The sequence below is a fragment of the Pristiophorus japonicus genome, chromosome 7 (assembly GCF_044704955.1).
Source record: "Pristiophorus japonicus isolate sPriJap1 chromosome 7, sPriJap1.hap1, whole genome shotgun sequence".
Classification (NCBI taxonomy): Eukaryota; Metazoa; Chordata; class Chondrichthyes; family Pristiophoridae; genus Pristiophorus; species Pristiophorus japonicus.
Window position 1 is genome coordinate 249,622,398 of NC_091983.1, and position 26,110 is coordinate 249,648,507.

The window sequence follows — 26,110 nt, forward strand, 5'->3', positions numbered from 1 at the left end:
CTCCTGACAGACCGCGTTGCGGCACTGGAGCTGCGCATGGATTCTCTCTGGAGCATCCGCGAAGCTGAGGATGTCGTGAATAGCAATTTTAGTGAGTTGGTCTTTATTGTGCTAACACATATGAGGCTGCACACAGGGAGGTTAAAGTAACAGTGACCTCAATCTTTAATAAGACACTCCAGAGTGAGGAACAGGCCTTAGGGGCCGGCTTATATACAGTGCTCCCAAGGGATGCTGGGATCCCTTGGGACTTCAGGGTATGATCTCCCTGATGGCGGAACAGGGAGTGCATGCTTTACAGTACACAACATCACTCCTCCGCCCAAAGTCAAAGTAAAAACTATTTACAAGGTGAGGCGGTCGGGAGTCTTTCTTTCCCTGGTGGACTGCCTCGGTACAAATGTCTGTTCTGGTGTGTTGTCTGTGCCCTTGCTGGGCTGGCGTATTGTTGGCCCTGCAGGGCTGCTAGGTGAGCCTGGCCTTGCTGGGCTGTTGGGCGCGATGGGTTTGATTTCCTGGTCTGGCGTGGTGGTGTTGATCCTTTGGGTGTGTGTTGTGGGCTCGAAAAAGGTGCTGTCTGCTGTGGGTTGTTCAGGGCAGTCTGTGAACCGCAGCCTCGTTTGGTCCAGGTGCTTTCTGCAAATTTGTCCATTGTCTAGTTTGACTACAAACACCCTACTCCCTTCTCTAGCTATCACTGTGCCCGCAATCCACTTGCGACCATGTCCATAGTTTCGTAAATACACAGGGTCATTCAGATCAATTTTCCGTGACACAGTGGCGCGACCATCATTTACATTTTGTTGCTGCCGCCTGCTCTCTACCTGATCATGCAGGTTGGGGTGAACCCGCGAGAGTCTGGTTTTAAGTGTCTTTTTCATGAGTAGCTCAGCCGGGGGCACCCCTGTGAGCGAGTGGGGTCTCGTGCGATAGCTGAGCAGTACTCGGGACAGGCGGGTTTGGAGTGAGCCTTCTGTGACTCGTTTGAGGCTCTGTTTGATGGTTTGTACTGCCCGCTCTGCCTGCCCATTGGAGGCTGGTTTAAACGGGGCAGAGGTGAGATATTTGATCCCATTGCGGGTCATGAATTCTTTAAATTCGGCACTGGTGAAACATGGCCCGTTGTCACTGACCAGTATGTCAGGCAGGCCGTGGGTGGCAAACATGGCTCTCAGGCTTTCAATGGTGGCGGTGGCGGTGCTTCCTGATATTATTTCACATTTAATCCATTTTGAAAAAGCACCTACCACCACCAGGAACATTTGACCGAGAAACGGGCCGCATAGTCGACATGGATCCTCGACCATGGTCTGGAGGGCCAGGACCACAAACTTAGTGGTGCCTCTCTGGGCGCATTGCTGCATTGCCGTACACAGGACTCTAAGTCAGAGTCGATACCGGGCCACCTCACGTGGGATCTGGCTATCACTTTCATCATTACTATACCCGGGTTTGTGCTGTGGAGATCCAAAATGAACGTCTCCCTGCCCTTTTTTGGTAGCACTACGCGGTTACCCCACAACAGGCAGTCTGCCTGAATGGACAGCTCGTCCTTTCGCCGCTGGAACGGCTTGATTGGCTCTTAAATTTCAACGGGGATGCTGGCTCAGCTCCCATGCAGTACACAGTTTTTTACTAGCAGAGGATCTTGGCTGGTCCAAGTCCTAATCTGGCAGGCCGTGACAGGTGATTTATCATTTTCAAACGCTTCCATGACCATTAACAAGTCTGCGGGCTGTGCCACCATCAACAAGTTTGCAGGCTGCGCTATTTCCACCCCCATGGTGGGCAATGGTAGCCGACTGAGAGCATCCGCACAGTTCTTGGTGCCTGGCCTGTGGCGGATGGTATAGTTATACGCTGATAGCGCGAGTGCCCACCTTTATATGCGGGCTGAGGCATTAGTATTTAGCCCCTTGTTTTCAGCGAACAGGGATGTGAGGGGCTTGTGATCGGTTTCCAGCTCAAATTTGAGGCCAAACAGGTACTGATGCATTTTCTTTACCCCGAACACACACGCTAATGCCTCTTTCTCAATCATGCTTTAGGTCCTCTCGGCCTTAGACAAGCTCCTGGAGGCATAGGCGACAGGTTGCAACTTCCCCGCAACATTAGCTTGTTGTAATACATACCCGACTCCGTACGACGACGCGTCACATGCTAGCACAAGTCTTTTACACGGGTTATACAATACAAGCAGCTTGTTGGAGCATAAAATGTTTCTGGCTTTCTCAAAAGCAATTACTTGGTTTTTTCCCCATACCCAGTTCTCACCTTTGCGCAATAACACATGTAGGGGCTCTAAAAGGGTGCTTAACCCCGGTAGGAAGTTACCAAAATAGTTGAGGAGTCCCAGGAACGACCGCAGCTCCGTTACGTTCTGTGGCCTGGGCGGTATTCCTGATAGCCTCTGCCTTGGTGTCTGTGGGCCGAATATCTTCCGCCGCGATCTTTCTCCCCAAAAACTCCACTTCTGTTGCCATGAAGCCGCATTTCAACCTCTTCAGCTGCAGCCCTACATGATCCAGTCGCTGGAGGACCTCCTCCAGGTGTCCCGACCCATGACCAATATGTCGTCCTGAAAGACCACCGTGTGTGGTACCGACTTGAGTAGGCTCTCCATGTTTCTCTGGAAGGTCACTACAGCTGATCGAATTCCAAACGGGCATCTGTTGTAGATGAACAGTCCCTTGTGCGTGTTGATGCAGGTGAGGCCCTTCGAAGACTCTTCTAGCTCCTGCGTCATGTAGGCCGAAGTCAGGTCAGGCTTGGCGAATGTCTTGCCTCCTGCCAGCGTCGCAAATAGGTCGCCTGCCTTAGGTAGCGGGTATTGGTCCTGTCGCGAGAAACGATTAATAGTTATTTATAATCGCCGCAAATCCTGACCGTGCCATCACATTTGAGTACTGGAACAATCGGGCTGGCCCACTCGCTGAATTCCACTGGGGAGATGATGCCCTCGCGTTGCAGCCTGTCCAGCTCGATTTCCACTCTCTCCCTCATCATGTGAGGTACCGCTCGCGCCTTGTGGTGAATGGGTCGTACCTCTTGGACTAAGTGGATCCGCACCTTCGCCCCGGAAAAGTTTACAATGCCTGGCTCAAAATGGGAAGGAAATTTGTAAAGAACCTGGGTACATGAGACCTCATCGACATGTGATAGCGCTCGGATGTCATCCCAGTTCCAGCGGATTTTGCCCAGCCAGCTCCTTCCAGTGTGGGGCCATCGCCTGGGACAATGCAGAGTGGCAGTTCGTGCACCGTGCCCGCATAGGTGACCTTGACCATGGCGCTGCCCAGGACAGTGATAAGCTCTTTGGTGTATGTTCTCAGTTTTGTGTGGATGGGTCTCAGGGCTGATCTGAATGTCTTGTTGCACCACAGTCTCTCAAACATCCTTTTATTCATGATGGATTGGCTAGCGCCAGTGTCCAGTTCCATGGATACGGGTAAGCCATTCAATTTTACGTTTAGCATTATAGGTGGACATTGCGTCAAAAATGTGTGCACCCCGTGTACTTCAGCATCTGCCTCCCCTCTCTGAGGCTCGAAATTGCTTTGATCCACCATGGACCGATCTTCCTCTGCCACGTGGTGGTTAGCAGGTTTTGCAGAGCTTGCAGCTCGTCTGCAAGCTCATTGGAGGTGCCCCATACCCTTTGAAGTGGCATGAATAGGCTGAATGGAAGCCTCCACAATGCCAACAAGGTGTGAATTGCCTTGCATTCATCCTTTGTTGGGGACTCTGAGTCATCTGGGTCACCTGAGGCCTGCTGGCAGTTGCAGACTCGTGGTTTCTGCCCTGTACATTTCTGCTCGCAAACACAGTTCCAGTTAATTCATGAATATTGCTCGCACTTGTATGCTAAGAGATTTATTTGGTGTTATCATTGGTGGACATAAACACCTGTGCTATCGCAATGGCCTTACTGAGGGTCGGTGTCTCTACAGTCAAAAGTCTTCGTAAGATGGTCTCGTGGCCAATGTCCAGGACAAAAAAGTCTCTGAGCATCTGCTCCAGGTAGCCCTCAAACTCACATTGTCCTGCAAGTCACCTTAGCTCGACGACGTAGCTCGCCACTTCCTGACCTTCAGATTGCTGGCACGTGTAGAACCGATACCTCGCCATCAGCACGCCTCAGGTTAAGATGCTCCCAAACCAGTGTACATAGCTCCTCATACGACTTATCTGTGGGTTACACCGGGGCCAGGAGATTCTTCATCAGGCTGTAGGTCGGTGCCCCGCAGACCGTGAGGAGGACCGCTCTCCTTTTTGCAGCGCTTCCATCTCCGTCCAGCTCGCTGGCTACAAAATACTGGTCAAGCCTTTCGACATAGGCTTCCCAGTCCTCACCCTCCGAGAACTTCTCCAGGATGCCCACAGTTTGCTGCATCTTTGCGTTGGATTCGTATTCTCATCGCCAGTTATTGTGTTCCTAACACAGATGAGGCTGCACGCAGGGAGGTTAAGTAACAGTGACCTCAGTCTTTAATAAGCCACTCCAGAGTGAGGAACAGGCCTTAGGGGCCGGCTTATATACAGTGCTCCCAAGGGATGCTGGGATGCCTTGGGACTTCAGGGGATGAGCTCCCTGGTGGCGGAACATGGGAGTGCATGCTTTACAGATACACAACAGTCTTACCGCAGGTAAAGGTTACAAAGGCAGGTAGGGAATGGGTGACCATCAGGCAGAGCAGTGGAAGGAAGGTAGTGCAGGGGTCCCCTGCGGTCATCTCCCTCCAAAACAGATATACCACCTTGGGTACTGTTGGTGGAGATGGCTCATCTGGGGAAGGCAGCAGCAGCCAAGTCCATGGCACCAGAGGTGGCTCTGCTGCACAGGAGGGCAGGAAAAAGAGTCGGAGAGCTATAGTGAGAGGGGATTCTATTGTAAGGGGAATAGATAGGCGTTTCTGCAGCCACAAACGAGATTCCAGGATGGTATGTTGCCTCCCTGGTGCAAGGGTCAAGGATGCTTCGGAGCGACTGCAGCGTATTCTGGAGGGGGAGGGCGAACAGCCAACTGTCGTGGTACATATAGGTACCAACAATATGGGTCAAAAATGGGATGACCCATACAAGCTGAATTTAGGGAGCTAGGAGTTAAATTAAAAAGTAGGACCTCAAAGGTAGTAATCTCAGGATTGCTACCAGTGTCACGTGCTAGTCAGAGTAGGAATCGCAGGATAGCTCAGATGAATACGTGGCTTGAGGAATGGTGCAAGGGGGAGGGATTCAAATTCCTGGGGCGTTGGAACCAGTTCTGGGGAAGGTGGGACCAGTACAAACCGGAAGGTCTGCACCTGGGCAGGACCAGAACCAATGACCTAGGCGGAGTGTTTGCTCGTGCTGTTGGGGAGGGGTTAAACGAAAAAGGCAGGGGGATGGGAATCTATGCAGGGAGGCAGAGGGAAGTAAAAAGGGGGCAGAAGCAAAAGGTAGGAAGGAGAAAAGCAAGAGTGGAGGGCAGAGAAATCAAGGGCAAAAATCAAAAAGGGCCACATTACAACATAATTCTAAAAGGACAAAGAGTGTTAAAAAAAACAAGCCTGAAGGCTCTGAGTCTCAATGCGAGAAGCATTCGTAATAAGATGGATGAATTAACTGTGCAGATAGCTGTTAACGGATATGATGTAATTGGGATTACTGAGACATGGCTCCAAGGTAACCAAGGCTGGGAACTCAACATCCAGGGGTATTCAATATTCAGGAAGGATAGGCAAAGAGGAAAAGGAAGTGGGGTAGCGTTACTGGTTAAAGAGGAGATTAACGCAATAGTAAGGAAGGATATTAGCGTGGATGATGTGAAATCTATTGGGTAGAGCTTCGAAACACCAAATGGCTGAAAACGCTAGTGGGAGTTGTGTACAGAACACCAAACAGTAGTGGTGAGGTTGGGGAAGGCATCAAACAGGAAATTAGGGATGCGTGCAATAAAGGTACAGCAGTTATCATGGGTGACTTTAATCTGCATATTGATTGGGCTAACCAAACTGGTAGCAATACTGTGGAAGAGGATTTCCTGGAGTGTGCAGAAGAGATGGTTTTTTAGACCAATATGTCGAGGAATCAACTCAAGAGCAGGCCATCCTAGACTGGGTGTTGTGTAACAAGAGAGGATGAATTAGCAATCTGGTCGTGCGGGGCCCCTTGGGGAAGAGTGACCATAATATGGTAGAATTCTTAATTAAGATGGAGAGTGACACAGTCAATTCAGAGACTAGGGTCCTGAACTTAAAGAAAGGAAACTTCAACGGTATGAGACGTGAATTGGCTAGGATAGACTGGAGAATGATACTTAAAGGGTTGACGGTGGATCGGCAATGGCAAACATTTAACTAGCAGATGGATGAACTACAACAATTGTATATCCCTGTGTGGCGTAAGAATAAAAAACGGAAGGTGGCTCAACCGTGGCTAACAAGGGAATTTAGGGAAAGTGTTAAATCCAAGGAAGAGGCATATAAATTGGCCAGAAAAAGCAGCAAACCTGAGGACTTGGAGAAATTTAGAATTCAGCAGAGGAGGACTCAGGGTTTAATTAGGAGGGGGAAAATAGAGTATGAGAGTAAGCTTGCAGGGAACATAAAAACTGACTGCAAAAGCTTCTATAAATATGTGAAGAGAAAAAGATTAGTAAAGACTAATGTAGAAACATAGAAACATAGAAAATAGATGCAGGAGTAGGCCATTCGGCCCTTCGAGCCTGCACCGCCATTCAATGAGTTCATGGCTGACTTCAGTACCCCATTCCTTGAGCCCCCTAGTAGTAAGTACTACATCTAACTCCTTTTTGAATATATTTAGTGAATTGGCCTCAACAACTTCCTGTGGTAGAGAATTCCACAGGTTCACCACTCTCTGGGTGAAGAAATTTCTCCTCATCTCGGTCCTAAATGGCTTACCCCTTATCCTTAGACTGTGACCCCTGGTTCTGGACTTATCCAACATTGGGAACATTCTTCCTGCATCTAACCTGTCTAAACCCATCAGAATTTTAAACGTTTCTATGAGATCCCCTCTCATTCTTCTGAACTCCAGTGAATACAAGCCCAGTTGATCCAGTCTTTCTTGATATGTCAGTCCCGCCATCCCGGGAATCAGTCTGGTGAATCTTCGCTGCACTCCCTCAATAGCAAGAATGTCCTTCCTCAAGTTAGGAGACCAAAACTGTACACAATACTATAGGTGTGGCCTCACCAAGGCCCTGTACAACTGTAGCAACACCTCCCTGCCCCTGTACTCAAATCCCCTCCCTATGAAGGCCAACATGCCATTTGCTTTCTTAACCGCCTGCTGTACCTGCATGCCAACCTTTAATGACTGATGTACCATGACACCCAGGTCTCGTTGCACCTCCCCTTTTCCTAATCTGTCACCATTCAGATAATAGTCTGTCTCTCTGAATTTACCACCAAAGTGGATAACCTCACATTTATCCACATTATACTTCATCTGCCATGCATTTGCCCACTCACCTAACCTATCCAAGTCACTCTGCAGCCTCATAGCATCCTCCTCGCAGCTCACACTGCCACCCAACTTAGTGTCATCCGCAAATTTGGAGATACTACATTTAATCCCCCCGTCCAAATCATTAATGTACAATGTAAACAGCTGGGGCCCCAGCACAGAGCCTTGCGGTACCCCACTAGTCACTGCCTGCCATTCTGAAAAGTACCCATTCACTCCTACTCTTTGCTTCCTGTCTGACAACCAGTTCTCAATCCATGTCAGCACACTTCCCCCAATCCCATGTGCTTTAACTTTGCACATTAATCTCTTGTGTGGGACCTTGTCGAAAGCCTTCTGAAAGTCCAAATATACCACATCAACTGGTTCTCCCTTATCCACTCTACTGGAAACATCCTCAAAAAATTCCAGAAGATTTGTCAAGCATGATTTCCCTTTCACAAATCCATGCTGACTTGGACCTATCATGTCACCTCTTTCCAAATGCGCTGCTATGACATCCTTAATAATTGATTCCATCATTTAACCCACTACTGATGTCAGACTGACCGGTGTATAATTCCCTGTTTTCTCTCTCCCTCCTTTTTTAAAAAGTGGGGTTACATTGGCTACCCTCCACTCCATAGGAACTGATCCAGAGTCAATGGAATGTTGGAAAATGACTGTCAATGCATCCGCTATTTCCAAGGCCACCTCCTTAAGTACTCTGGGATGCAGTCCATCAGGTCCTGGGGATTTATCGGCCTTCAATCCCATCAATTTCCCCAACACAATTTCCTGACTAATAAGGATTTCCCTCAGTTCCTCCTTCTTACTAGACTCTCTGACCCCTTTTATATCCGGAAGGTTGTTTGTGTCCTCCTTAGTGAATACCGAACCAAAGTACTTGTTCAATTGGTCTGCCATTTCTTTGTTCCCCATTATGACTTCCCCTGATTCTGACTGCAGGGGACCTACGTTTGTCTTTTCTAAACTTTTTCTCTTTACATATCTATAGAAACTTTTGCAGTGCGTCTTAATGTTCCCTGCAAGCTTCCTCTATTACTCTATTTTCCCTGCCCTAATCAAACCCTTTGTCCTCCTCTGCTGAGTTCTAAATTTCTCCCAGTCCCCGGGTTCGCTGCTATTTCTGGCCAATTTGTATGCCACTTCCTTGGCTTTAATACTATCCCTGATTTCCCTTGATAGCCACGGTTGAGCCACCTTCCCTTTTTTATTTTTACGCCAGACAGGGATGTACAATTGTTGTAGTTCATCCATGCGGTCTCTTAATGTCTGCCATTGCCCATCCACAGTCAACCCCTTCAGTATCATTCACCAATCTATCCTAGCCAATTCACGCCTCATACCTTCAAAGTTACCCTTCTTTAAGTTCTGGACCATGGTCTCTGAATTAACTGTTTCATTCTCCATCCAATGTAGAATTCCACCATATTATGGTCACTCTTCCCCAAGGGGCCTCGCACAACGAGATTGCTAATTAATCCTCTCTCATTACACAACACCCAGTCTAAGATGGCCTCCCCCCTAGTTGGTTCCTCAACATATTGGTCTAGAAAACCATCCCTTATGCATTCCAGGAAATCCTCCTCCACCGTATTGCTTCCAGTTTGGTTAGCCCAATCTATATGCATATTAAAGTCACCCATGATAACTGCTGCACCTTTATTGCATGCACCCCTAATTTCCTGTTTGATGCCCTCCCCAACATCACTACTACTGTTTGGAGGTCTGTACACAACTCCCACTAACGTTTTTTGCCCTTTGGTGTTCTGCAGCCAGTCCTTTGCAGTCAGAATCAGGGAAATTCATAATGGGGAACAAGGAAATGACAGACCAATTGAACAAATACTTTGGTTCTGTCTTCACTAAGGAAGACACGAATAATCTCCCGAAAATACTGGGAGACCGAGGGTCTAGGGAGAAGGGGGAACTGAGGGAAATCCTTATTAGTCAGGAAATGGTGTTAGGGAAATTGAAGGGACTGAAGGCCGATAAATCCCCAGGGCCTGATAGTCTGCATCCCAGAGTACTTAAGGAAGTGGCCCTAGAAATAGTGGATGCATTGGTGGTCATTTTCCAACATTCCATAGACTCTGGTTGAGTTCCTATGGATTGGAGGGTAGCTAATGTAACCTCACTTTTTAAAAAAGGAGGGAGAGAGAAAACAGGGAATTATAGACCGGTTAGCCTGACATCGGTAGTGGGGAAAATGTTGGAATCAATTATTAAAGATGTAATATCAGCGCATTTGGAAAGCAGTGACTGGATCGGTGTAAGTCAGCATGGATTTATGAAAGGGAAATCATGATTGACAAATCTTCTAGAGTTTGAGGATGTAACTAGTGGAGTGGATAAGGGAGAAGCAGTGGATGTGGTGTATTTGGACTTTCAAAAGGCTTTTGACAAGGTCCCACACAAGAGATTGGTATGCAAAATTAAAGCACATGGTATTGGGGGTAATGTATTGACGTGGATAGAGAACTGGTTGGCAGACAGGAAGCAAAGAGTGGGAATAAACGGGTCCTTTTCAGAATGGCAGACAGTGACTAGTGGGGTGCCGCAGCGTTCAGTGCTGGGACCCCAGCTATTTACAATATACATTAATGATTTAGACGAAGGAATTGAATGTAATATCTCCAAGTGTGCAGATAACACTAAGCTGGGTGGCAGTGCGAGCTGCGAGGAGGATGCTAAGAGGCTGCAGGGGGACTTGGACAGGTTAGGTGAATGGGCAAATGAATGGCAGATGCAGTATAATGTGAATAAGTGTGAGGTTATCCACTTTGGTGGCAAAAACACAAAGGCAGATTATTATCTGAATGGTGACAGATTAGGAAAAGGGGAGGTGCAAGGAAACCTGGGTGTCATGGTACATCAGTCATTGAAAGCTGGCATGCAGATACAGCAGGCAGTAAAGAAAGCAAATGGCATGTTGGCCTTCATAGCGAGAGGATTTGAGTATAGGAGCAGGGAGGTCTTACTGCAGTTGTACAGGGCCTTGGTGAGACCACACCTTGAATATTGTGTGCAGTTTTGGTCTCCTAGTCTGAGGAAGGACATTCTTGCTATTGAAGGAGTGTAGCGAAGGTTCACCAGACTGATTCCCGGGATGGCAGGACTGACATATGAAGAAAGACTGGATCGACTAGGGTTATATTCACTGGAATTTAGAAGAATGAGAGGGGATCTCATAGAAACATATAAAATTCTGACAGGATTGGACAGGTTAGATGCAGGAAGAATGTTCCCTATGTTGGGGAAGTCCAGAACCAGGGGTCACAGTCTAAGGATAAGGGGTAAGCCATTTAGGACCGAGATGAGGAGAAACTTCTTCACTCAGAGAATTGTGAACCTGTGAAATTCTCTACCACAGAAAGTTGTTGAGGCCAGTTCATTGGATATATTCAAAAGAGAGTTAGATGTGGCCCTTATGGCTAAAGGGATCAAGAGGTATGGAGAAGAAGCAGGAATGGGGTACTGAAGTTGCATGATCAGCCATGATCATGTTGAATGGCCTACTCCTGCACCTACATTCTATGTTTTTTTTTTATGCCTGCGCTTGATTTCTGCACACTCTTGGCGACGAGACTCGAGGTGCTCAGAGCCCTCCCGGCTGCGCTTCCTCCACTTAGAGCGGTCTTTGGCCAGGGTCTCCCAGGTGTCAGTGGGGATGTTGCACTTTTATCAGGGTTGCTTTGAGGGTGTCCTTGTAACGTTTCCGTTGCCCACCTTTGGCTCCTTTGTCATGAAGGAGTTCCGAGTAGAGCGCTTGCTGTGGAAATCTCGTGTCTGGCATGCGAACTATGTGGCCTGCCCAGCGGAGCTGATCAAATGTGGTCCGTGCTTCGATGCTGGGGATGTTGGCCTGGTCGAAGACGCTAATATTGGTGCATCTGTCCTCCCAGGGGATTTGTAGGATCTTGCGGAGACATCATTGGTGGTATTTCTCCAGCGACTTGGTCCATTTTTCTGAGCCATACAGGAGAGCGGGTATTACTACAGCCCTGTAGATCATGAGCTTGGTGGCAATTTTGAGGGCCTGGTCTTCAAACATTGTTTTCCTGAAGAGGCTGTAGGCTGCACTGGCGCACTTTTTTTATTCGTTCACAGGATGTGGACGTCTCTGGCAAGGCCAGCATTTATTACCCATCTCTAATTACTCTTGAGAAGATGCTGGTGAGTCACCTTCTTGATCCGCTGCAGTCCTTGTCGTGAAGGTACTCCCATAGTACTGTCCAGAATAATGACCCAGCGACGATGAAGGAACAGCGATATACTTCCAAGTCAGGATGGTGTCTAACTTGGAGGGGAACATGCAGGTGGTGGTGTTCCCATGCACCTGCTGCCCTTGTCCTTCTAGGTGGTAGAGGTTGCAGGTTTGGGAGGTGCTGCCAAAGAAGCCTTGGCGAGTTGCTACAGTACATCTTGTAGATGGTACACACTGCAGCCACGGTGCGCTGGTAGTGGAGGGAGTGAATGTTTAAGGTGGTGGATGGGGTGCCAATCAAGTGGGCTGCTTTGTCCTGGATGGTGTCAAGCTTTTCGAGTGTTGTTGGAGCTGTACTCATTCAGGCAAGTGGAGAGCATTCCATCACACACATTACTTGTGCCTAGTAAATGGTGGAAAGGCTTTGGGGAGTCAGGAGGTGAGACACTTGCCGCAGAATACCCAGCCTCTGACCTGCTCTTGTTGGCACAGTATTGATGTAGATCTGTGTCTACAGTGAAGCTGCCATGGAGTGTCTGGAACTCTTCGGACGCTCAAAATTCCTTGGAGGTGCTCCTGCTCGCACTACTGGTGAAGACATGTCACTGGAGTGAGGAATTTCCCAGCCAAAACCACTAGTTGGATTACAGTTACTGGACAAGTCAAAACCTACAGGCTTACATGGGATTCTGTGACTTATACCAGTATTTAGGAAGTCACATTCTGACCCTTTATAAATTATGCCTCAGCTGATGATGACCGAATTAGTTGGATTTTGGTTTTATTACTGGGATTTTAAACATTTTATGGCAATGTTCCTGATGTTTTGAGTATCATCCACAATTCTGTTCATTTTATTGGAAATGCTGCGTAATAGTGACCCTGTTCATGTTTTAGTTAGTGACTGTTATCATGTTTAGGTAGTTTTATATTTAGGGCTATCCTGCAAGTGTTTATTCAGGATATTTGAAATCCCCAGCAACCTTTATCCACTATACTGTGTGGAGCATCTGGCAGGATATGATATTACTGTATGGTCACAGGATTCAATCCTCAGTAAGTTACTGGGATTTAACACTGATACATATTTTGGCCCAGAAATTGCGGTTGGAGGCTGCCTTCGACCTGAAACATTTCTACGAATCTACCTGGTGGTCCCGGAGGTTTAGAGGCTTGCATTTCTGGCCCTCTATGCAAAGGCCTGCTTAGAGACAGACGTATCCCAGGAGTGTATGGGTTTCATACGCATCAGTGGGCCAGCCCAACCTAACATACCTATAGGAATACCCCCAAAAACACACAAACACTGAAAATTACTCCAAAAAAAATCACATATTTCAAATGAATAAAAATGGAATTTAATTAATTATTTAAAACCGAAATGTAATTTTTTTGAATCTTAATTGTGTCCTAATTTTTTGAAAAATAAATTTACATATTTTAAAGGGTCTAAAAATAAACTTACCTTATTTAACAGGATTTTAAATGTTTAAATTATTTTTTTAATGCCTTTTTCTGTCCTTTAAAAGTCTTACATTGTTAAAAGCAGGACTTATACCTGCTTGTTTCAGTCATAAGTTAGGAGTTAGATGTAGTCCTTACTACTAGGAGAAAGCAGGAATGGGGTACTGAAGTTGCATGTTCAGCCATGAACTCATTGAATGGCGGTGCAGGCTCGAAGGGCCGAATGGCCTACTCCTGCACCTTGTTTCTATGTTTCTATAAGAATTTGAAGGACATTCGCTGGGCAACTAGCCCAACTCTCCACCCGTGGAGGCCCTTTAGTTTCGGAAGCGATTTGTTGATAGAATTTTTGACAGATCGCAAGTGCCGGATTTAGGTGCATGCGCCTCGTATACGCCCGTGTGGAGCGCGATTTCAGACCCCATATTTATATATATATAGAGAACAGGCACACAGTGGTATGTTGTATACATACAAACATATAGATATACATACATACATATATAATATATAAACACACAAACATATAAATACAGAGATAGAACATGCACAGTGTATGTTTATGTATGTGTATGTTTGTATATATGTGTGCGTGTATACTGTGTGCGTGTATATTTGCATGTATGTTTGTATGTGCGTATGGATGATCTACAAAGGTAATCTGTCAGGCTGTGAATAGCGTTACTAATTAAAATTGAATGGGACTTTGTATCCACGCTGAAGCAGAGTCGTACCAGGCTGTCTAATGATGCAACTCGAAGCACACCAGGTACATTAAGATGCGTTGTGACTGTGCATTGGTCTTGGGGTCATTGTCATACTATCAGAGTGTTTTGTGTTTGAAAGCCACGGAGAAGAGCCCTGACAGAAAATCTGTGTTTCAGGCAGTTACGTTATGAGTGGAATATGCAAAACAACACTTGCTATGTGGTCCAGGCCAAAAGCTCCTTCACCTATGGCTATGAGTATCTTGGCTGCTCGCCCCGATTAGTAATCACGCCACTCACTGACCGCTGCTGGCTGACTCTTACCGGAGCCCTGCACCTGAACCTCGGAGGCTCGCCAGCAGGACCAACAGGGACTGGCAAAACAGCAACAGTCAAGGACCTCGCTAAAGTAAGTGTGCAGCGCGATGCAGTGATTAGAATGTTATCTATTACCCTGACTCCTTCGTCAGATCGTATACCTCGATATTCGGCACCAAACTTCCGTGTTTGCTATTTTAATGGAGGCTTTCAGCCATTAAAACTAAGCAAGGAGCAGTAACAATGGGAAAAGCCATTATGTCCAACAAGCCTGCTTTTTTTCATAGAATCATACAGCATAGAAGGAGGCCATTCGCCCATTGTGCATTGTGCTGCTGTTGGCTCTTAGTCTTGCACCCCCTGCTCTTTCCCCATAGCCCAGCAAATGTTTCTCTTTAAGTATTTATCCAATTCCCTTTTGAAAGTTACCATTGAATCTGTTTCCACCACCCTTTCAGGCAGTGCATTCCAAATTCCCACTCGCTGCATAAAAAATGTTTCCTCATCTCACCACCTCTGGCACTTTTGCCAATTATCTTAAATCTGTGTCCTATGTTATCTACTCTCTGGAAACAGTTTCTCCATATTTACTCGATTGAAACCCATCCTAATTTTGAACACCTCTATTAAATCTGCCCTTAACCTTCTCTGCTGTATGGATAATAACCCCAGCTTTTCCACTGAAGTGAAGTCCCTCATCCCCTGTAGCATTCTAATAAATCTCCTCTCCTCTCCTAAAGCCGGGACATCCTTCCTAAAATGTGGTTCCTAGAGTTGGCAACAACACTCCAGCTGAGGCTTAACCAGTGATTTATTTATCAAGGTTATATCACAATTTCACACTCAATGGGATTACAGCAAGCAAAAAGCAGAATAAAATATACTGTGGTTCTGTTTTTCAGGCTCTGGGAAAGCACTGTGTTGTCTTCAACTGCTCTGAAGGTCTGGATTATAAGGTAAAAATACTCGACACCATTCACTGCGCCAAACAACAAGGGTTTTGCAGGTGAATGAAGATTCTGACGGGACGGGACAGGTTAGATGCGGGAAGAATGTTCCCGATGTTGGGGAAGTCCAGAACCAGGGGACACAGTCTTAGGATAAGGGGTAGGCGATTTAGGACTGAGATGAGGAGAAACTTCTTCACTCAGAGAGTTGTTAACCTGTGGAATTCCCTGCTGCAGAGAGTTGTTGATGCCAGTTCATTGGATATATTCAAGAGGGAGTTAGATATGGCCCTTACGGCTAAAGGGATCAAGGGGTATGGAGAGAAAGCAGGAAAGGGGTACTGAGGGAATGATCAGCAATGATCTTATTGAATGGTGGTGCAGGCTCGAAGAGCCGAATGGCTACTCCTACACCTATTTTCTATGTTAACCTTGGCTGGACACCGAGTTGGCCTTAACTTACCTCGGTCATTAGTCTCTGACCCAGGAGGACCTTAGTAGACTAGATTAGGTGCCTCAGCAAATTGGCGCACCATCCATCGTCTCGAAGGCCCGGACTTGTTTGCCGTTCATAATGTTGGGTCGAAAATTTCCTTGCTCCTCTTTCCCCCATCTCTCAGCTGACTGTTAGGATGGCTGGATTTGGAAGTGAATGGTGTGGTAGGGGTTGTTACCTGTCCTTGGAGTGTTTGATGGGACAGTGTAGAGGGAGCTTTACTCTGTATCTAATACATCCTGTACCTGTCCTGGGAGTGTTTGATGGGACAGTGTAGAGGGAACTTCACTCTGTATCGAACCCGTGCTGTACCTGCCCTGGAAGTGTTTGATGGGACAGTGTAGAGGTAGGTTTACACTGTATCTAACCCATGCTGTACCTGCCCTGGAAGTGTTTGATGGGACAGTGTAGAGGTAGGTTTACACTGTATCTAACCAGTGCTATACCTGCCCTGGGAGTGTTTGATGGGACAGTGTAGAGGGAGCTTTACTCTGTATCTAACCTGTAAAGGATGGCATCCAATTAAAAACATACAAAGTGGCCCAAACTAGTGGGAGGACAGAAGACTGGGAAGCTTTTAAAAGCCAGTAAAGAACGACTTAAAAAATGATTAAGAAAGGGAAGATAGACTATGAAAGTAAACTAGCGCAAAATATAAAAACAGATAGCAAGAGTTTCTATAGGTGTAAAGAAAGGAGAAGAATGGCTAAAGTAAATGTTGGTCCCTTAGAGGACGAGACCGGGGAATTAGTAATGGGGAACATGGAGCTGATACAAAATATTTGTTCAGAGTTTCTATCAGTCTTTACGGTAGAGGACACTAACAATATTCCAACAGTGGATATCTAGGGGCTATAGGGGGGAGGAACTTAATCCAGTCATAATCACTAAGGAGGTGATACTCAGTAAGATAATGGGACTAAAGGCAGACAAATCCCCTGGACCTGATGGCTTGCATCCAAGGTCTTAAGAGAAGTAGCGGCTGGGATTGTGGATGCATTGGTTGTAATTTACCAAAATTCCCTGGATTCTGGGGAGGTCCCAGCTGATTGGAAAACTGCAAATGGAACGCCCCTATTTAAAAAAGAACGCAGACAAAAAACAGGAAACTATAGACCAGTTAGCCTAACATCTGTGGTTGGGAAAATGTTGGAATCCATTATTAAAGAAATAGTAGCAGGACATTTGGAAAAGCAAAATTCTGTCAGGCAGAGTCAGCATGGATTTATGAAGGGGAAGTCATGTTTGACAAATTTGCTGGAGCTCTTTGAGGATATAACGAACAGGGTGGATAAAGGGGAACCAGTGGATGTGGTGTATTTGGACTTCCAGAAGGCATTTGACAAGATGCCACATAAAAGGTTACTGCACAAGATAAAAGTTCACAGGGTTGGGGGTAATATATTAGCATGGATAGAGGATTGGCTAACTAACAGAAAACAGAGAGTCAGGATAAATGGTTCATTCTCTGGTTGACAACCAGTAACTAGTGGGGTGCCGCAGGGATCAGTGCTGGGACCCCAACTATTTACAATCTATATTAACGACTTGGAAGAAGGGACTGAGTGTAATGTAGCCAAGTTTGCTGATGATACAAAGATGGGAGGAAAAGCAATGTGTGAGGAGGACACAAAAAATCTGCAAAAGGACATAGACAGGCTAAGTGAGTGGGCAAAAATTTGGCAGATGGAGTATAACGTTGGAAAGTGTGAGGTCATGCACTTTGGCAGAAAAAAAATCAAAGAACAAGTTATTATTTAAATGGAGATAGATTGCAAAGTGCCGCAGTACAGCGGGACCTGGGGGTACTTGTGCATGAAACACAAAAGGTACAGCAAGTGATCAGGAAGGCCAATGGTATCTTGGCCTTTATTGCAAAGGGGATGGAGTATAAAAGCAGGGTAATCTTACTACAGCCATATAAGGTATTGGTGAGACCACACTTGGAATACTGCGTGTAGTTTTAGTTTCCATATTTGCTTTGGAGGCAGTACAGAGAAGGTTCACTAGGTTGATTCCGGAGATGAGAGGGTTGACTTATGAGGGAAGGTTGAGTATGTTGGGCCTCTACTCATTGGAATTCAGAAAAATGAGAGGCGATCTTATCGAAACCTATAAGATTATGAGGGGGTTTGACAAGGTGGATGCAGAGAGGAGGTTTCCACTGATAGGGGAGACTAGAACTAGAGGGCACGCTCTGACAATAAGGGGCCGCCCATTTAAAACAGAGACGAGGAGAAATTTCTTCTCTCAGAGGGTTGTAAATCTGTGGAATTTGCTGCCTCCGAGAGCTGTGGAAGCCGGGACATTGAATAAATTTAAGATAGAAATAGACAGTTTCTTAAACGATAAGGGGATAAGAGGTTATGGGGAGCGGGCAGGGAAGTGGAGCTTAGTCCAAGATTGGATCAGCCATGATCTTATTGAATGGCGGAGAACGCTCGAGGGGTCGTATCGCCTACTCCTGTTCCTATTTCTAAAAAAAATAACCCATGCTGTACCTGCCCTGGGAGTGTTTGATGGGACAGTGTAGAGGGAGCTTTACTCTATATCTAACCCGTGCTGTACCTGCCCTGGGAGTGTTTGATGGGACAGTGTAGAGTGAGCTTTACTCTGTATCTCATCATCATCATCGTAGGCAGTCCCTCGAAGCAAGGATTATTTGCTTCCACGCCAAAAAAGAATGAGTTCACAGGTGTTTCAATGAAGGACCTAATATTCCCGGTCCTGAACTACATCCTGAAGGGTGGAAGATGCCTGTGCGGGATTTTTTTAACGTGTGGTGGCCATTGCACACCAGCCACCACACAGGCTTGTCAAAACTAGGTCTTGGTCCAGTGGCAAGGGTTATCCAATACGACGGCAGACCTGCTCTGCTGCACGGACCGAGTGTGCACACATATCGCAGTGTGGGGTGGCCATGCTGCCCCTGGGCCCCTGTATCTAACCCTGTGCTGAACGTGCACTGGGAGTGTTTGATGGGACAGTGTAGAGGGAACCTTACTCTGTATCTAACCCGTGCTGTACCTGCCCTGGGAATGTTTGATGGGACAGTGTAGAGGGAACCTTACTCTGTATCTAACCCGTGCTATACCTGTCCTGGGAGTGTTTGATGGAACAGTGTAGAGGGAGCTTTACTCTGTATATAACCCCGTGCTGTACCTGCCCTGGGAGTGTTTGATGGGACAATGTAGAGGGAGCTTTACTCTGTATCTAACCCGTGCTGTACCAGCCCTGGGAGTGTTTGATGGGACAGTGTAGAGGGAGCTTTACTCTGTATCTAACCCCCTGTACCTGTCCTGGGAGTGTTTGATGGGACAGTGTAGAGGGAGCTTTACTCTGTATCTAACCCCCTGTAACTGCCCTGGGAGTGTTTGATGGGACAGTGTAGAGGGAGCTTTACTCTGTATCTAACCCCCTGTAACTGCCCTGGGAGTGTTTGATGGGACAGTGTAAATTGAGCTTTACTCTGTATCTAACCCCCTGTACCTGTCCTGGGAGTGTTTGATGGGACAGTGTAAATTGAGCTTTACTCTGTATCTAACCCCCTGTACCTGTCCTGGGAGTGTTTGATGGGACAGTATTCCAGGTATGGCCTCACCAATATCTTGTATAACCGTAGCAAGACTTCCCTGCTTTTATACTCCATCCTCTTTGGCCTTCCTGATCACTTGCTGTACCTGCATACTTTCTTTACTCTGTATCTAACCCGTGGTGTATGCCTCAGGTGTATGCTTATCTTGATGAATGTAAGAATTTGCCTCAAAATATGGAAATTAAAAATATGAGTGCGATATGGTGCAGTTGAAAGCTGTCGTTTATTCACCAGCAACTGGGTAAAATGGTAGATTGCACACCATCATGTATTTGTTTCTGACGGCCATATGTGGCAAATCAGGAGGCGTCAGATTTGCTGGAGCATGTGATCCAATAATATCTGACATTTAACAATTGGCTGCGGTTCAGGGTGCCAGTGAAGCAAGGCCCTGACCTTTGGTCAATTTAAAGGCCCACACTTATGTGCGGCTCAGTAGGTAGAAGGGCTGAAAACATTACCTGAAACTGTTTGGATTCAGTATTAACTCCAGCTTAACAAAGATCATAATCATCAGAGTTCTGCGAACTGTGTGCTCAGCAAGGTGCTAGTGCTGAGGAATGGGACATTTCTGGTATCTGAAGCAGAGATCTCCTTAATCGAGGTACTAAATTTTATATATGTAAACTTGTATTTACTCTGTACAGCTACCAGAGGGCTCATCCCCTGGAGTCCCAAGGGATCCCATAATCCCTTGGGAGCACAGGTATTTAAGGAGGCTTCACAGGTTGGAGAGGCACTCTGGAGACCTGCAATAAAAGACTAAGGTCACACTTTACTTTGAGCTCACAGTGTTCAGTCTAACTCTTTCTCCGTACACTACAACTGGCGATGAGATACAGATAGTGAACCCAAAGATGCAAAGAACAGTGGGCATCCTGGAGAAATTCTCGGAGGGAGATGATTGGGAAACTTTTGTGGAGCGACTTGACCAATACTTCGTGGCCAATGAGCTGGATGGGGAAGAGAGCGCTGCCAAACGAAGGGCGATCCTCTTCTCCGTCTGTGGGGCACCAACGTATGGCCTGATGAAGAACCTGCTCACTCCAGCGAAACCCACGGAGAAATCGTACGATGATTTGTACACACTGGTCCGAGAGCATTTGAACCCGAAGGAAAGTGTTCTGATGGCGAGGTACCGATTCTACACCTACAAAAGGTCTGAAGGCCAGGAAGTGGCGAGTTATGTCGCCGAGCTAAGACGCCTTGCAGGACATTGAAAATTTGAAGGACATTTGGAGCACATGTTCAGAGACTTTTTCGTACTTGGCATTGGCCACGAAACCATACTTCGCAAATTTTTGACTGTAGAGACCCCAACCTTGAGTAAGGCCATAGCGATAGCCCAGGCGTTCATTGCCACCAGTGACAATACGAAGAATATCTCTCAGCACACAGGTGCTGCTACAAGTACTGTGAACAAAGTGATGTTGTTTTTGAATCGTAACGTACAGGGCAGGTCACACATACCTGCAGCTGCACGTCCGCAGATGTCTCAGAGTCCACCATCAAGGGTGATGAATGCAAGGCCATTAACACCTTGTTGGCGCTGCGGGGGTGATCATCGTTTCCATTCATGCCGATTCAAAGAGTAGGTTTGCAAGGGCTGTGGAACAATGGGATACCTCCAACGAGTGTGCAGGCGAGCTGCTAAGCCTGTTGATGAGGAGGACAGATCCACGGAGGATCACGACGAACCAGAGCCTCAGATCGAGGAGGCAGAGGTACATGGGGTGCACACATTCACCACGAATTGTCCCCCGATAATGCTGAATGTTGAACTAAATGGACTCCTGGTGTCAATGGAGCTGGACACGGGCGCGAGCCAGTCCATCATGGGCAAAAAGACTTTCGAAAGGTTGTGGTACAAGGCCTCAAGGCCAGTCTTAACTCCAGTTCGCACGAAACTAAGAACTTACACAAAAGAACTGATTCCTGTAATTGGCAGTGCTACTGTAAAGGTCTCCTACGATGGAGCGGTGCACAAGCTACCACTCTGCGTGGTACCAGGCGATGGTCCCATGGGAAAGATACGCTGGAACTGGGACGACGTCCGAGCGCTATCGCCCGCTGACAACACTTCGTGTGCCCAAGTCTTAAACAAATTTCCTTCGCTGTTCGAACCAGGCATCGGGAAATTCCAAGGAGCAAAAGTTCAGGTCCACCTAATCCCAGGGGCGCGACCCATCCATCACAAGGCGAGAGCAGTACCGTACATGATGAGAGAAAGGGTAGAGATCGAGCTAGACCGGCTGCAAAGAAAGGGCATCATTTCCCCGATTGAGTTCAACGAGTGGGCCAGTCCTATCGTTTCAGTCCTCAAGGAAGACAGCACCGTCAGAATCTGTGGTGATTACAAAGTAACTATCAATTGTATCTCCCTGCAGGACCAATACCCACTACCAAAGGCCAACGGCCTCTTTGCTGGCGGGAGGAAAGACGTTCACGAAGCTGGATCTGACTTCAGCCTACATGACACAGGAACTGGAGGAATCATCTAAGGCCCTCACCTGCATCAACATGCACAAAGGTCTTTTTGTTTATAACAGATGCCCATTTGGCATCCGATTGGCGGCGGTGATATTCCAGAGAAACATGGATAGCTTACTGAAGTCGGTCCCGCACACCCTGGTCTTCCAGGACGATATCTTGGTCACAGGTCGGAACACAGTCAAGCATCTGCAGAACCTGGAGGAGATTCTTAGTCGACTCAACCGCGTGGGGCTCAGGTTAAAACGGCCGAAGTGAGTTTTCCTGGCACCTGAAGTGGAGTTCCTGGGAAGGAGGATTGCGGCAGATGGCATTAGGCCCACCAACGCGAAGACGGAGGCAATCGAGAACGCACCGAGGTCACAGAATGTAACGGAGCTGCGGTCGTTTCTGGGACTCCTGAACTACTTTGCAAACTTCTTACCGGGTCTCAGCACACTGTTCGAACCACTGCATATCTTATTATGAAAAGGGGACGAATGGGTTTGGGGCAAAAACCAAGAAAATGCCTTTGTAAAAGCGAAAAAATTGTTACGCTCAAACAAATTGCTTGTGTTGTATGATCCATGTAAGCGTTTGGTACTAGCATATGATGCGTCGTCATATGGCGTTGGGTGTGTATTGCAACAAGCTAATGATTTCAGGAAACTGCAACTGGTTGCTTATGCATCCAGGAGTCTGTCTAAGGCTGAGAAAGCCGACAGCATGATTGAGAAAGAAGCGTTATCATGTGTCTGTGGGGTAAAGAAAATGCATCAATACTTGTTTGGGCTAACATTCAAATTGGAAACTGAACATAAGCCACTTATATCTCTGTTCTCCGAGAGTAAAGGGATAAATACCAACGCATTGGGCCGTATCCAAAGATGGGCGCTCATGTTGTCCGCATACAACTACGCCATCCGCCGCAGGTCAGGCACAGAAAACTGCGTCAATATTCTCAGTAGGCTGCCATTGCCCACCACAGGGGTGGAAATGGCGCAGCCCGCAGATCTAGCCATGGTTATGGAAGCATTTGAGAGTGAGCAATCACCAGTCACTGCCCGGCAGATCAAAACCTGGACAAGCCAGAACCCCTTATTATCTCTAGTCAAAAGCTGTGTGCTTCACGGGAGCTGGTGCAGTGTCCCAATGGAAATGCAGGAAGCGATAAAGCCGTTCCAGCGGCGCAACGATGAAATGTCTATACAGGCAGACTGCCTTCTGTGGGGCAATCGAGTAGTGGTCCCCAAGATGGGCAGAGACACCTTCATCAATGACCTCCACAGTACCCACCCAGGCATCGTAATGATGAAAGCGATAGCCAGATCCCACGTGTGGTGGCCCGGTATCGATGCGGACTTAGAGTCCTGCGTTCACTGATGTAATACATGCTCGCAGTTAAGCAATGCACCCAGGGAGGCGCTGCTAAGTTTATGGTCTTGGCCCTCCAAACCATGGTCTAGGGTACACATCGACTATGCAGGCCTGTTCTTGGGTAAAATGTTCCTTGTGGTTGTAGATGCGTACTCCAAGTGGATTGAATGTGAGATAATGTCGGCTAGCACGTCCGCTGCCACTACTGAAAGCCTGCAGGCCATGTTTGCCACACATGGCCTACCCGATGTCCTGGTGAGCGACAACGGGCCATGTTTTACCAGTGCTGAGTTCAAAGAATTCATGACCCGTAACGGGATCAAACATGTCACATCTGCCCCGTTTAAACCAGCGTCCAATAGTCAGGCAGAGAGAGCAGTGCAAACCATCAAGCAAGGCTTGAAGAGGGTAACTGAAGGCTCACTGCAGACTCGCCTATCCTAGAGTCCTGCTTAGCTACCGCTCGAGATCCGACTCATTCACTGGGATCCCACCTGCGGAACTGCTCATGAAAAGGGCACTTAAGACAAGGCTCTCGTTAATTCACCCTGATCTACATGAACAGGTAGAGAGCAGGCGGCTTCAACAAAGTTCATGCCATGATAGCGCAAACGTGTCACGCGAGATTGAAATCAATTATCCTGTATTTGTATTAAATTATGGACAAGGTCCCAAGTGGCTTTCCGGCACCGTCGTGGCCAAAGAGGGGAGCAGGATGTTTCGGGTCAAACTTTAAAATGGACTCATTCACCGGAAACACTTGGACCAAATCAAACTCAGATTCACGGACTATCCTGAGCAACCCACCTTGGACCCTACCTTTCTTGATCCCCCAACATACACACTAGTGGCAACTGGCACCACGGTTGACCACGAAGCAGAACCCATCATCCACAGCAGCCCAGCAGGACCCACACACCAGGCAGCCCAGCAAGACCAGCTGCACAACAGCCCAGCGAGAGCCCAACAAATGATTCAACAACACCAGCTTTCACACCGAGACGATCAGCCAGGGCAAGAAGGGCCCCAGATCGACTCACATTGTAAATAGTTACACGATTGACTTGGGGGCGGGGTGTTGTTATATGTGTAAACTTGTATGTACTCTGTACAGCCACCAGAGGGCTCATCCCCTGGGAGCACAGGTATTTAAGGAGGCTTCACAGGTTGGAGAAGCACTCTGGAGACCTGCAATAAAAACTAAGGTCACACTTTACTTTGAGCTCACAGTGTTCAGTCTGACTCTTTCTTCATACATTACACTAAGCACAGCTGTGGCTCTAAATGGAATGTCATCGTAGATGTGCTGGAGACTGTGGGCTCCAGTGGTCAGTGAGTCAGGAAAAGCCATGCCATGTGGGAAAATGTGAGATTATCCACTTTGGCAGAAAAAATAGAAAAGCAAATTATCATTTATATGGAGAAAAATTACAAAGTGCTGCAGTGCAGAGGCACCTGAGGGTTCTTGTGCATGAAACACAAAAGGTTAGTATGCAGGTACAGCAAGTAATCAGGAAGGCAAATGGAATGTTGGCCTTTATTGTAAGGGGCATATAGTTTCAAAGCAGAGAAGTCCTGCTACAACTGTACAGGGTATTGGTGAGGCCACACCTGGAGTACTGCGTACAGTTTTGGAATCCGTATTTAAGGAAGGGTATACTTGAATTGGAGGCTGTTCAGAGGAGGTTCACTAGGTTGATTCCGGAGATGGGGGGGGTGGTTGACATATGAGGATAAGTTGGACCTATACTCATTGGAGTTCAGAAGAATGAGACATATAAGATAATGATGGGGCTCGACAAGGTAGATGCAGAGAGGATGTTTCCACATTGGGGAAACTAAAACTAGGGGACATAGTCTCAGAATAAGGGGCCGCCCATTTAAAACTGAGGTGAGGACGAATTTCTTCTCTCTGAGGGTTGTAAATGTATGGAATTCTCTTCCCGAGAGAGCTGTGGAGGCTGGGTCATTGAATATATTTAAGGCGGAGATAGACAAGATTTTTGAGCGATAAGGAATAAAGGGTTATGGGGAGCGGGCAGGGAAGTGGAGCTGAGTCCATGATCAGATCAGCCATGATTAAATGGTGGAGCAGGCTCGAGGGGCCAGGTGGCCTACTCCTGTTCCTATTTCTTATGTTCTTATGCCGGGGAATTGTCAGGACAGGGCGGGAAAGATCCATCCACAGGAGAGGGCCGGGTTCTGAGAGACTGCCTCCCCGGTGAAGTCGATGCTTCCTGCACAGGTCCATGTCACTGTGTCCTTGTTCGTACACCCACAGTTCCACTGAGCCCCCCTCCCCCGCAGGTGTACCTGCCTCTGCTCCTGTCTATGGAACTACTCCTCATCCTCTAAACCCCCGAGGTCAAGCAGAATATCCAAAGGAACAGGACGAAGCCATTCAGCCCCTAAAAAGAGTGTCCATTCTGTACAGAGGGAGCTGAATCTCGGCAGCGGCTAAATCTGATGAACGGTAGGTTTGCCGAGATAAAATCAGGATTAAACTTAGAACGTGACCAAAAAACCCACAGAATCGAAAGCAAGAAATAAACCGAAATAACAAAAGAAGACACAGTCTAGTAATATAATCGTCCAATCCTCCTTGGACACGGGGCTGGTGCAAGAGGACAAGAGATTTGCAAATTGTTCAAAAATGGGTGCAAGGATAAACCCAGCAACGACAGGTCAGTCAGTTTAACCTCGATAGTGGGAAGCTTTTCGAAAAATAGATACATAGAAAATAGGAACAGTAGTAGGTCATTCGGCCTTTCGAGTCTGCACCGCCATTCAATATAATATGGCTGATCCTCTATCGCAACACCATATTCCTGCTTTTTTCCTATACCCCTTGATGCCTTTTGTTTCTAGAAATCTATTATAAGAACATAAGAACATAAGAATTAGGAACAGGAGTAGACCATCTAGCCCCTCGAGCCTGCTCCGCCATTCAATAAGATCATGGCTGATCTGGCCGTGGACTCAGCTCCACTTACCCGCCCTCTCCCCGTAACCCTGAATTCCCTTATTAGTTAAAAATCTATCTATCTGTGAGTT

The 26,110-nt window shown here is 47.0% G+C and overlaps 1 protein-coding gene across 1 annotated transcript in view; it reads left to right on the forward strand.

Moving 5' to 3' along the window:
* Positions 1-26,110, forward strand: part of LOC139266717 (dynein axonemal heavy chain 6-like) — a 580,613-nt gene that overhangs the window by 446,877 nt on the left and 107,626 nt on the right. The window contains exons 30-31 of the mRNA XM_070884303.1: positions 14,032-14,263; positions 15,075-15,128. Of these exons, the coding sequence (XP_070740404.1) occupies positions 14,032-14,263; positions 15,075-15,128 (286 nt within the window). The remainder of the gene's footprint in view (positions 1-14,031; positions 14,264-15,074; positions 15,129-26,110) is intronic.